Below are 13,286 nucleotides of genomic sequence, written 5' to 3'. Positions count from 1 at the left end.
TTAAGATAAGAACTCAGCTAAGTAAGGTTTGCAGCTACCGCAGCAGGGATAGCAGATACGGCATCTGGGTATCCGGTGCGTGCGAGGGCCTGGAGTTGGACACTCCAAAGTGTACACGATAAACGTTTTTTTTGTTTTTTTTTGTTTTTTTTTGTCTATGTTGGTTAAAAAATAAAAAATATTAGGCCTTAGATAGGTGTGTGTGAAAGTGTGTGAGGAAACAATCGAACCGTTGGGTTCTGTTGTTTCATACTAAAACAGCAGGAATTAATACAGTATAACTCTTGTGGATGCAGAGGCAAGAATTTCTCACCTGAAAAGGTAGAAACAGAAATTACCACAACAGTGTTTGGGTGTTGTCCTGCTGAAATAAACATCCAGTGCGTAGAATACCCTAGGTGTTTGTACTGGACTAAATTCTTTAAAAATGGGACAAGGCAGTAGTAAGAAGGAAATGCCAGGTGATGTTAGATGGATGGTGGCGTGTTGTGGTGGTGACCCAGAGTTAGCCAGAAAGTGGATTGAGAAGGAGGGCTGGGATGGAAAGTTGAGAGTTGAGCCGCTGAAGATTCAGCAGAAGGTGGAGATGAAGTTGGTGTATAAATCAAAAAGAAAACAAGCTAAATACAGAAAAGAATTAGAAGAGTTAAATAAGTGGATTATGCAAGCAAAAAATAGGGAAAGCCAAATACAGCAGAAGAAGGATAGAAAGACAGCTACAATTGCTGCTGTAAAAGTTAAAGCTGATGAAGAAACTGTTGTATCCCGTATGCTTCCTCAATATCCTGACCCTAATCAAATTAAAGGGGGTGATGGGGTTCAAGCAGTGGCATCAGCTGCGCAGGAAGGTGGAGATAAACCCCATCACAGTAAATATGAACACAGCCATGCCACTGTTCCTCCTCCAGTGGCCCCACCATCGTGTGGTGATATTGGAGGAGCAGGAGCAGGCCCCCTGTCCGTGTCGTCGTCTGTGGATGGTATGGAACTCAGTGCCCCTGACCCTTGTGAGCATGAGTTGGGAGGATCAGGGGGGGATGTGAAGCTTGATTCGAAGTGTTACAGGGATGATTATCAAGTGGAGGCTTGCGGAAGGGGCCCATCTGCCCCTATTTATTCAAGATTGGCTGAATTAAAAAAACAAGAACAGGACCAAGATCCTGGGGGGGGGGCATGTGCTTTTCCGGTGTTGGAGGTGGCCAACCCTCATTGTGGTCAACGCACGGGACCCCAAGATGGTGACCCACTGGATTGTGGACCTACTGTTCTTGTGTGTGGGCCATGGACAGATGCAGAGATGCGGACCGCCTGTCAAGGTTTACCTCCAGCCAGACAGAACCCAGTTAAATGGTTCGAGGATGTTAAAAATAGATTGAGAAAATTCATGGCAGAAACAGGAAAGCCATGGGCAGAAAAAGAACAAGATGACATTGACCCGCTAACTAAGTGGATGCTGAAGCTTTTCAGTGACAAAACTGTTCGGAAAACATGTAATCTGCCTAGTGCTCCTTTTGTTTCCCCACAGGAAGGCCTGAAGCCTGGAGACCGAGTGCTGATTAAAATCATCAAAAGGAAAACTTGGAAAGCTCCGAGGTGGGAAGGACCCTACATAGAGCAACTAACAACCCCCACCACTGTGAAGATCCAGGAGAGAAACACTTGGATCCACCAGAGTCATTGTAAACTGATTAAAAAATTTCCTCAGCAAAGAAGCCCAGTTACTTTCACAGGGACCCCACGACTAAGGTATAGATCTGTGGTGAAGTCCAGCTTCAAAGGGGTTTGGTTTTTTTAGGACCAATCGTCTCAACGCTGGTGAAGTAACCAACCTAACCCAGTCTTTTAGAGTCCGGTTAGTGGGTGTTTCCTTGGACGGACTGGCAAAGATCTGAAAAACCAAAGTGGTTTTGCTGCCCGGTGATGACTGTTGGACCGGTGTTCCTAGGAACTCAAACTGACTGTCTGAAACAAAGGAAGAGCAGGATGATTTTTGATGGATCCACAGAAAATCATCCATACGGTGCCAATATGTGGTGGCAACATGCAAAACATGTTGCTGAAGATTTGAACAAAACAGACTGTTATGTTTATACTCATATTCCTACTTCTATGAATACAATATGAATTGAAGGATGCTGATGTTTTTATGTATAAGAGGAGGGAAATGTTAGAGTGATAACTATCCAGTATTTCAACCAGAAGGGTCATAAACTTTTATGACCTCCTGTAGGTCATGAGGCAGAATCACACGGCTGTGTGACTTCCATCCAGCCAGTTGGTCAATTCACACTATCTTGTTACCTGCATCCTCCCAGACAATGATTACTGGCTCTTCTGTTTTAGGCCCGCCTGTTTGATGTTGTAAACTGTTAATAAAAGGCTTTGCCATGAAGGGATCTGTGTGAGAAGGTGCTGGTTTTTTCCGAGCCAGCATCTTCTCTCCACCCGGCACACACTGACGTCACAAAACCCTGTCTCTGTGTTGATCATTTTCTTTTTAATCTTTTAAACTCACATTTCTCTGGATTAAAACCCAACAGACTCCTTGAGTGAACGCCAGTTATGTTTCACAGAAGAGACGTCCCTTTCTAGCGGGGATTGCACATTTAAAAATCCAATCTAAACAGAGAACCTGACAGTATTCTTTTGTTGCCTCATTCCTTTTCTGCTGGAAGGCAAAAGAAACAGGAGACGGGTCAGATAACAGCAAATATTCCTGCCTTACAGCCTGGCAAAGAGAAGAACAGTGATCTCTGAAATAGGGAGGAAGGGCCTCCATGAAAACTGAACGCTTCTCCAAGTGGTCCAATATCTGCCGAGCTGAGGAGATCTAGGAGATTAGGCTCTACCTCCCTGAGGTAAACACCAGTGGTGACTCTGGGATGAAAATAATCAATACGGCGTGTCAGTGATCCCCGTCTCGGGGATTGGTGCCGGCCAATCAGAATCATGGTTGTAGAACCGCTGCTCTGACCTCCTTGAAGGCACTGGAAACCATTCATGGAGCATTGGTGGAAGCAGGGCCCCATGGACGCCCCGTGGACGCCCCGTGGACGCCCCATGGACGTGCTGCGGGGTTCACATGTGTCCCATGGGAAGCCGTCCTGTTGCCTTGAGGCTAACATCACAGCAAACTCTGCTCTGGCTCAGGTTGGGAACCTCTGCTGCCCAAAGCTCGTCAGGCCGGTTATTTAAACTGTTCCAATCCTGCGCTGTGCAGCGGAACAAAAGACTTACGCCAGAAAAAAAGGAGGCGATTAATCATAAAATTTGTGGATTGAAACATTTCATAGAGCTAGATTTAAATTAGAAGCAATGACATTTGAAAGCCAGATGTGGATAACTTGCTGTTTAGGACGTGCTGCAGTCACAGGGACTCAGTTTTCATACCTCCAGGATGATGGTGCACCAGATGACGTTGAAACCAGCAAAGACTACATATTTGTCATAATCCTCCCAGTCAAACAGGTAGTAAGGCACTCCAAACAGAGCCATAGGAACCAGGGCAAAGGTGAAGTACTCCAGGAAGCCAAAGTAGAGCGCCTGGCCCTCGCCGTAGTACCGTCTGATGTCATCTGGAGAGGAAATGGAGACAGGAGCAGGTGTGAAAACTGGACAGGAAAAGCATCCTTCACTGAGTGAAGACTTTACCATCAACATGTTCCTACATACTTTAAATGATACACCAATCCATATAGGAGAGGTGTAAACCAGCCGGTGCTCCTCTGACTGGTTTTACAAGTGATGCACTAGTTGTTTGAATCAGCTGCAACAGGTCTTACAGACTTGCGTCAGTCAGTGATTACACCCATAAACATGTCCTGGAGCACGCAGCTGGAGGAATGAGGCAGCAGCATTGCTAGGAGGGCATTCCACTCGTCTCTTTACAGTTCAACCAACAGAGGCTGATTCTCCAGCTTAGACCAGAAGGGAGACCTGTCCAGAAAGTCTCCTAGTCAACGATTCGATGCAATCTGCTACTAATCAACATCTCTGTCCAATTTGTTGCCACTCGATTGTTCGTTTCAATCCTAGTCAACAACTTGGTCCAATCTGGTCTTAGTCAAACACACAATGAAATGAGCTCCTAGTAAATTACTTGATCTGATCTACTCCCAGTCAACAAAACGATGCAACCGTGTCCTATTCAACAATTCTGTCTGATCCACTCCTAGTCAAAGACTCTCTGATATTGTGATATATTTACATTTGTGTCGGACCTGCTTCTAGTCAACATCTTGATGCAATCTGCTCCCAATAAATGATTTCATCCGATCTGCTCTTAGTCAGCGACTAGTCCCATTCTGCTCCTAGTCACTGACTAAACACAATCTGCTCCTAGTCAAGAGCCAGATGACATCTGCAATGACTCAATGTGATCTGCTCCTATTTAATGACTCAGTCAGATATACTCCTTGTAAATAAAATCTGCTCCAAGTCAAAGACTTGGTCAGATCTGCTGGTTTTCCTTAAGGAGAAACATTTTCACCTATTTGAATAATGAACTGACCTTCATCATTTTTGTACATTATATGGATTTTTACTTGCATTACTTTAGAAGTAAATCAGAGCAACATAAATGAACCCTATTATATTGAAGGGAATAGAACATCGGCTTCACTTACCGAGAGGCTGAAGCGACAGCTTGACTTTTTTATACCAGGAAAAGGAGAGTCTCTTGAGCTCCTCTGGCTGGTGGAGTGGAAACATCTGGATCAGGATCCCTTTGGACAGCAATCTGCGGACTAAGATGTCAAATAACAATGGCAGTGGGTTAGAAGATACTTTGACAGAGTAAAGTGGTCAAAGTGTTTGGCTGGTTTTCATCTCCGGGTCGCTATCTGACCGGAGGGTGACCCCAAAGGACATCCAGCCCCCTTAGTCTTAGTTTTTTTTCTGTTTTGTCCCCTCCTGGTTGGACGGGATGGGTGTGTAACGTCTGTGATGCGCTATGGTAGGCACGGCGCCGTCTGGCCTCCGGTGGGAAGAGCTGTCAGGATGTGCAGCCTGGAACAGGGACTTCAGCCCCCTCCACGGTCAGGTCAACCAGGCTATATATTGTGATGATGTCAATAATAATAACAACTCCTCCAACGCCCCCCCGCCCCTCTTAGTTTTGAAGAAAAACTAAAAGCATTTACTCTCATCACCATTGCAGCAAATAAAGATGACTGGGTAAATAGAATGGGACAAATAGATAAAACCATGACATCATGATAAATACTCTACATCAGAGTTAACAGAACAAAGGCAGCAACAAGAGCAATTAGCATTAAATGCATTCTAAATGCTAATTAGCATTAGCGTTAGTCATAATGACAGATTTATTTTTGTATCTGATTGTTCAATTACAGCTCAGCGGGAAGGAATGAATGTTTACGGCTTATCCCTCTTGGTCTCGTTAAAGCGGGTCGAGCGGTTTCATGAGGTCACAGAATGTCTTATCATTAGAGATGTATAAACAGGTTGGTCCAGTAATGAAGCTGATATTCTTGCCGATAGGGAAATAGGGCGCAGATTTTAATGTTTAGGTGGAAGGTTAGGCTCCACTTAACTTTGGCTCTTCAGCCACTTTCTGTCTGAGTGGATTGTTACATTTGAAATTCATCCCTCTGGTGTGTTTGGCGAAAATCCTGACATACAGAATGAATTCAATTTCAATTCAGTTTATTTCTATAGCTCCAATTCACATCAGGTCATCTCAGGTCAGTTTCCAATTCACCAGATCATCCAGTCAGGTTGATTCAAAGTTTTCTATCTAAGGAAAATTACAATGTTTTATATTTTTCTACAACATGGAGGAGAAAAGAGGTTTCAGTTTCCAGGCATTTATAATTCATTCCAGGTCGTTCCAAAGAAATAACATCAGCCTCATGATTCAAAAGACCAATCACAGAGGCCATGTACAACAAAAGGCTCCATCAATCCAGGAGAACAAGGGCTGCTGGATGTGGATCAGCCTGGCAAAATGCTTAGGAGGACGGACCTCCATGCTGCTGCTCTGGTGAAGCCAGCAGAAAGACATGTCTTCAGAAAACCGAGCCAGATTTCTAGGCGTTACTGGCCGTAGAGCGCCTGCTTCCAAGCCCATCTGGCCCATCATCAAGGATCAGAACAATTCTACACACTTCTAGATCTACGTGGGTGGACAGTTAATTGATAGTCTCACCATAACACCTACAGAGGCCCAGAGCCGCTCATCTGGGCTGCAGGGAGCGGTCCATGCGCTCTACTTGAAGGAAGCTGGGTCACAGCAGCTGTGAGAGGAACGGCTCTGGGCCCACACCGACCCACAAACACCACCAGGAGCATTTATGACGGATCCGATTGGACCTGACCATCCCACAGATGGAAACGGCAGCTTAGATCTAAATGGTCCTAATCGTCCACCACAGAGAGGACAGCTGGATGGTCATCAGGTGTCCACAGCTCTTCCCTGGAGGACTGATTAGCACCGGCAACACTCAACTGACTTTATTAAGGCAGGAGGTGGAGCTCAAAATGAAATCTAAAGGTTTAAGATTCCTCATCTGGTGAATTGAACCTTATTAGGAAACCAATTCAGATATGCAGAGAGACATAAAGGTCTTCTGAAGGGTCAGCCTCCTATCAGTGCTAGAAGCGCAGCGTGGGTCTGGTGTTTACGTGACAAGCTGAGGAAACGAAGACCTGGTGGACACTCACTGATGGATTTCCCCGGGTAAAGCTTGGCGTGGCTGTATCCTGGGACGTGCGTCTCGTCTTTGGCCCGCAGCGTGTCCAGCTCATGTTTGATGATGTGCTGACACTCAGCCATGCTCAGAAAGCCGTCTCCGTCCCCTGGAGACAAAGACATCAGTGAGAAACAGAGAAGTTCCCCAGCATTGATGGAGGTCCTCTACATGTCCCTCAGGACACAAACTAAACACCCGTCATTCATTCATTCATCCATTCATTCATCCATTCATTCATTCACCAGCTCTGCTTCCAAGCGCATAATTTTAGGATCCCGCTGACGTGATGATGCAGGAAATCAGACTAAAGATGCGTCACAGCCCGTTTAATCCGATTTTATTGCTAATACTTCCTCCATGTAAACGTAGCTATTGATTGATTCGTTGACTGATGCATTCATTCATTCATTCATTCATTCATTCATTCATTCATTCTTCTTCAGAGTATTTCCTGGGATCTAATCAGACACACCACCACCAAGAGCAGTCCAAGCTGGTGCAGGGGTTAGAACTTACAACCCATGTATGGAGGCCTTAGTCCTCGACCCGGGTTCGAATCCGACCTGTGGTCCTTTCCTGCATGTCCCTCCCACTCTCTCATCCCCCCTTTCCTGTCAGCCTACTGTCCACTAGTGCCGTAAATAATCATATCTGTCATTTTGTACACAGGAATGTAAACAAAGAGAAATTTTGTTTAAAAAATGTAATTAATAGTTCACTGTGATTGTTTCCGTGAACATTAAAGGTACACTATGCAACCGGTGTTGATTTTCCAGCGAGGCTCCCCCCAGAGGGCGAAAGTAAAAGTGCACTGTCGTAAATATGCACAGCTGTTCTCCTGGTTTCTCCGTCAAGCCAGGCGCGGTTGTTTTGAGCTTAGCAGACAGGCGAACGCAACGAATGACTAATGCTGCGTTCACACCGCAGCTGGCGCGACAGAAGCAGCGAGTTTACATGCAACGTAACATCAATGCGCAGCAAAAGGTCCCGCGGCGCGTTTTGAGCAGCAGGCGCAGCACGTCTGAGCATGCATAGTGTGCCTTTAAACTCTGATGCCTCTAAATAAAATGCAGTAAACCTTCAGGGGGCTAACGGGGGCCCATCTGCAGATATTCTGGCTTTAGACTTACTTAAACTGAAAACTAGAAGACCAAGACAGCAACATTGGTCAGGTTTCCATTCCGTTTGCTGCCAGAACATCTAGACATTGGAGGATGACCCACCCTCAGACCCACCAGGACATGGAGGTCCACCTCGAATGGAGGCGCCCTGATGAACATGATGCTAACAGGAGGCCCCGTGTCTCTACTGAACAACACCCAGTGAAACAGGCTGCTGGACGCAGAACATCTGAGGAACATCTGACTGGATCTTTGTTCCAATACATCATCTAAACCCTGAAGAAGCACCTTGGAAGTCCTTGAAATGCTGTTTGTTGGAGCAGGTGAAGCCTCGCATGGAGCCGTCCCTGTACTCCTTGAAGAGGCCAACATCCTCAGCACCAGACAGCAGCCGCTCCCTGGAGGCGCCTACCAGAAACAAGTTGGGATTCTCCTTCTCCACAGCTCCCAGTCCAGGACCCAGCTGCTCCACCAGTAAGCCGGCACCTGGAGAGGAGAGGATATGACTGGATCTATGGAGGCCAGCAACTGGAGAGAGCAGGACTATGGAAAGAGCGGAATGAGAGACAGACGGAATGAGAGACAGAGCAGAAGGACAGAAAGAGCGTCAGATGGACAGACGGACAGCGTGTCAGACGGACAGACCTCCAGTCTCCTGCGGCTCTCGGATCCTGCCCAGCAGCCATGTGATGGCCTCCTGCTTGGTATCAGGAAGCAGCTCCAGAACCACCAGCGGGCTGAAGGCGCTGCTGTCTGCTGGTGGCACCATCATCCCATCAACTGGAGATCCTGCAGCAGACAGACAAAGATGCTGGTTTTCCTCTGCCAAAGAACCAGAACCATCCTGAGCCCAATGATTGGTCACTTGAATGGATTTATTGCCAAGTGTAGGCAGGACGATGCTTTCTGAATTACCATTGCATCATCAACCAACAAGGCTATGCGCTAAAATGCTCAACATGAAAGAAATCACGGATGTCGCAACGAAGATCGCCTGTGCTATTGGAGCCCGGTCTCTTCAAAGACGGTTGTTCTGTGCACATCTGGAGCAGGCTGACTGCGAACACTCGGACTTGTTGCTACACACTGACCTGAGGTGGCTTAGCCGAGGGAAATTCCTGCAAAGATTTCGGAAGCTCTTCCCGGAGATTAAGGAGTTTCTCTGTGAAACTGGGCATGCAGAATACAAACCAAGTGACGGTGAATGGCTGTTAGACTTGGCATTTTTAACTGATCTGACAAACATGTTGAACGACCTGCGAGCTGCAAGGAAAACACCAAACAGTGATCACTATGATCAGCTCAGTTAATACTTTCAAACACAAACTGCAACATCTGTCCTCAAAGCTGCAGCGCCATGATTTGGCAAACTTCCAGAACCTGGCGTCAGAGCTGGAGATGCAGGGGAAGGCCATGGGCAACGTGACAGTGAACGCTACACAGAACAGATTGACAGACAGCTGTATGTCACTTTCAAGACCGTTCTTTGCTGGAGCCAGTTGCAACATTCAGGTGTTGTTTTCGGGAAGATGTGGAGATTGATTCACTCTCATCACAAAGTGCAACACTGTTTCAGCTGAACTCTTCTGGAGTGGAAGATGAGATATTCACTACAGGCTGACATTGAGCTGAAGTCCAGAGCTCATGGACTATTGGTATGGAACTACCAGCAGAGGGAAGGTATCCCAACATGAGGAAATGCGCTACCTCCTTGACTGCATTTTTCGGCTCCACTTATTTATGTGAGTCAGCCTTTTCCTACAGGAAGATAATGTCCCAGTACGGCTCCACTGGGACTGAACTGGAAATGTGCTTGAGGCTGGCTGTCAGATGCTACTGTCCTGGCTATATATCCCTGGCTGATTCAATTCAGTGCAAGTCATCAGAGTGAACTCAGAAAATGGCAAAGAATGTACATAATTATGTTGTTGTTCAACATGTGGTTATCCATCAACATACGCTGTAAGAATCCTCAACATATTTTTCTCAATAAATATAATGGGTAGATAATTTTGACTTGGTCATTTCAAAAGTAGCTCCCATGCTGAAAAACTGTGAGCACCCCTGAAGTAGAGGAAGTGAGGAAAGCAAACCAAGTGATTGCCTGGGACCCCGAGACTATTGCTCTGTTCTAAATCACAGGACGCGTCCTTAGAAGGACAGATTCAAAGGACGATGACGTCATAGCGCGGCGCCGAGGTCTGGTCAGATTCCAAGACTCCTCGTTATGCGGCCTTAAAATGCGTCCTTCTTTTAGCCCGATTTGAAAGACGGGTCCGATGTATCTTCCGTAGCCTTGGGTATCCCAGGATTCATTGCGAGACCAAGCAAGCAGGCTGCTCCGTGATCAGAGGAAAAAGGGAAATGGCGCCGAACAGTGGTGAATATTGGAAGTTCAGTTTAATATAATCCAGTCTGTGAATAGTTCCGTCTGAAATGAATGAAAATAGTTGTTTTAATGGTCATAGAGTCAGATATGTGGCGGTAATGTTTGATTTAGCTAAAGGTTTTTATCTGTTGGGTTTGGCTGGAATTTAAGGACATAATTTAATAGATCTGCAGGGTGGGGACTATAAATCTGATAGGATTTTTATCTTTTTATTGCTGTTTTGCACAATATGCTTAACTACGTATTTTTTGTTGTTGAATATTACAGATTTTGCAGATATATTTTTTTATAAATACATTGTTTAGATTTACTTATATCTTTCTACCGCTTTTATAGAATAGAATAGAAAATCCCTTTATTGTCCCACAATGGGCAAATTTACAGCAGCAGAAAGATTATTGAAAATGGTCACACAAATGTGGACCTTAGAAAAATGTATAAGAATAACATAGTAGGGAAGAGTTAAAATATAAACAATAAAATCCTGTAAAGTGTTTTAACAATATAAAACTGGAGAACAAATAACCAATATACAGCTATGGACATTTTTACAGTAATTTGAAAATCAGTCATCAGTCTTTGTTCACTTTATAATAAAAAATAAATAAATAAACAAACAGTTTTGAAAACCTCGGTATTCATTCTTTTCCTGCTTTGTGTGTCAACTTTCACGGTTGCTAAGCAACAGAGCATACGGTGGTAAAACCCGCCGAATGGTATACCTGTTTGAATTTACAGCCAAAACTCTTCCGGTCTCCTTAATTTCAAGGAGTTGGAAGGATCCAGTCTAGGTAGACCGCGTCCTTGGAGGATCCAGTCTAGGTAGACCGCGTCCTTGGAGGATCCAGTCTAGGTAGACCGCGTCCTTGGAGGATCCAGTCTAGGTAGACCGCGTCCTTGGAGGATCCAGTCCAGGTAGACCGCGTCCTTGGAGGATCTAGTCTAGGTAGACCGCGTCCTTGGAGGATCCAGTCTAGGTAGACCGCGTCCTTGGAGGATCCAGTCTAGGTAGACCGCATCTTTGGAGGATCCAGTCTAGGTAGACCGCGTCCTTACAGGATGCAGCCCAGGTTTTCCGACAGAGCCAATGGCTCTCCTGGTTATGAATTGAATCTAACAACAGTCAGCGTGAGCGGCCATTTTGAATTCCGTGACTGTGCACATGGAGTCAGAGTATTTCCTGGGATGGGCGGGCAGAAAAGTAGAACACCGTCATTGGAGTACACCTCAGGGGCCCCTCCACTGAGAACTTCCTAATCAGCCGGAGCTGTAGGGTCAAAGACGGGCTGCAATTCATATCCACAAACCTTTGCAACCAGTCATCCTGTCCCTGCACCCCACAGCATGATGCTGCCACCACCATGTCTCACTGTTGGGATGGTATTGGGCAGGTGATGAGCAGCGCCTGGTTTTCTCCACACATTCCGCTTAGTATTAACAACAAAAAGATCAATCCTGGTCTGATCAGAGCAGAGAATCTTCTTCCTCATAGTCTGGGAGTCCTTCATGGGTTTTTTGCCTTTCATCTGTCTGTCTGCTCTGAGGAGAGGCTTCCGTCGGGCCGCTCTGCCATAAAGCACCGACTGGTGGAGAGTTGCAGTGATAGTTCACTTTGTGGAACTTTCTCCCATCTCCCTCCTGCACCTCTGGAGCTCAGACAGAGATCTTTGGCTTCTTCTTTACCTCTCTGACCATTGCTCGGGTTGGCTGGACGTCCAGGTCTAGGAAGAGTTCTGCTCGTCCCAAACTTCTTCCATTGGAGGATGATGGAGCCGCTGAGGAACCTGTTTAGGAACCTTGGCCTGATGTGAGCCTGGCCTCAGTCTCTGAGCTCCTTTCCTTCCCCCTCATGGTTCTGCTTTGCTCTGTGAGCTGGAAGCTCTTCAATAGACAGCACTTTTTATTTGAATACATTTGCGAACATTTCTACATTTCTGTTTATTTCTGCCAGGATGGGGAGCTGAGTGAACATTAATGAGGGATGAATGAAATAAAATCAACTCCATTGACTAATCCTAGTCAATGAAGTAATCCTATTCCTAGAATAATGCTAGATTTCTTTTTAATCCAGTTGCCAAACTTCCACCATAATGAACTTTTTGAAGAGTTTCAGTCTGGCTTTAGAGCTCATCATAGCACTGAAACAGCTCTGGTGAAAGTCACTAATGATATTCTCATGGCCTCAGATAATGGACTTGTATCTGTGCTCGTCCTGTTGGATCTCAGTGCTGCATTTGATCCAGTTGATCATAATATTCTTTTAGAAAGACTTGAATATTTTGTTGGAATTAAAGGAACAGCTCTAGACTGGTTTAAATCTGATCTATCTGATCGATTTCAGTTTGTTCATGTTAATGATAGATCTTCCTCATGCTCAAAGGTTACCTGTGGAGTACCACAGGGATCAGTGCTAGGACCAATTCTCTTTACTTTATACATGCTCCCAATTGGTAGAGTTATTAGACAGCATGGGATTAATTTTCACTGTTATGCTGATGATACCCAGCTATATCTGTCTATAATCCAGATGAAGCTAACCCATTACATAGATTACAGGCATGTCTTGAAGACATAAAAACCTGGATGACTCTTAACTTTCTGCTTCTGAATGCAGACAAAACAGAAGTTATAGTCTTTGGACCACAGTCTCTGAAAAAGAAGCTGATTAGACAAAATTAGAATGGGAGGCAGATCTTTTAGTTCTCAGGCTCCTCTCCTGTGGAACCAACTACCAGTTTTAGTCCGTGAGGCAGACACCCTGTCTACTTTTAAGGCTAGGCTTAAAACTTTCCTTTTTGATAAAGCTTCTAGTTAGAGAGGCTCAGGTTATCCTGAGCTATCTCTATAGTTCTGCTGCTATAGGCTTAGACTGCTGGAGGACATAGGGACCCCTTTTCATCATTCTGCTTCATTCTATCTCTATTCTCCCACTCTGCAGAATCTGTTAGTTCAATCTCTAACGTTCTGCTCTCTCTGCTTTTTCTCATAGTAGCTTCATCTGGTCTGTTCCTGTTTGGCTGTGACTCCATCCTGGAGAGAAATATCAGCTGTGCTGCTGCCATC

The 13,286-nt window shown here is 45.4% G+C and overlaps 1 protein-coding gene across 1 annotated transcript in view; it reads right to left on the bottom strand.

The window, feature by feature from the left end:
- Window positions 1-13,286, bottom strand: part of ano10a (anoctamin 10a) — a 51,270-nt gene that overhangs the window by 36,270 nt on the left and 1,714 nt on the right. Inside the window, exons 2-6 of the mRNA XM_038275574.1 lie at window positions 8,480-8,623; window positions 8,123-8,320; window positions 6,685-6,819; window positions 4,626-4,745; window positions 3,391-3,575 (exon numbers count right to left, since the gene is read on the bottom strand). Coding sequence (XP_038131502.1) covers window positions 3,391-3,575; window positions 4,626-4,745; window positions 6,685-6,819; window positions 8,123-8,320; window positions 8,480-8,606 — 765 coding nt within the window. The 5' untranslated portion in view covers window positions 8,607-8,623. The remainder of the gene's footprint in view (window positions 1-3,390; window positions 3,576-4,625; window positions 4,746-6,684; window positions 6,820-8,122; window positions 8,321-8,479; window positions 8,624-13,286) is intronic.

Source organism: Cyprinodon tularosa, unplaced genomic scaffold, assembly GCF_016077235.1.
Source record: "Cyprinodon tularosa strain WSP-4 unplaced genomic scaffold, ASM1607723v1 ctg967, whole genome shotgun sequence".
Lineage (NCBI taxonomy): Eukaryota > Metazoa > Chordata > Actinopteri > Cyprinodontiformes > Cyprinodontidae > Cyprinodon > Cyprinodon tularosa.
This window is presented reverse-complemented; position numbering and strand designations above follow the sequence as displayed.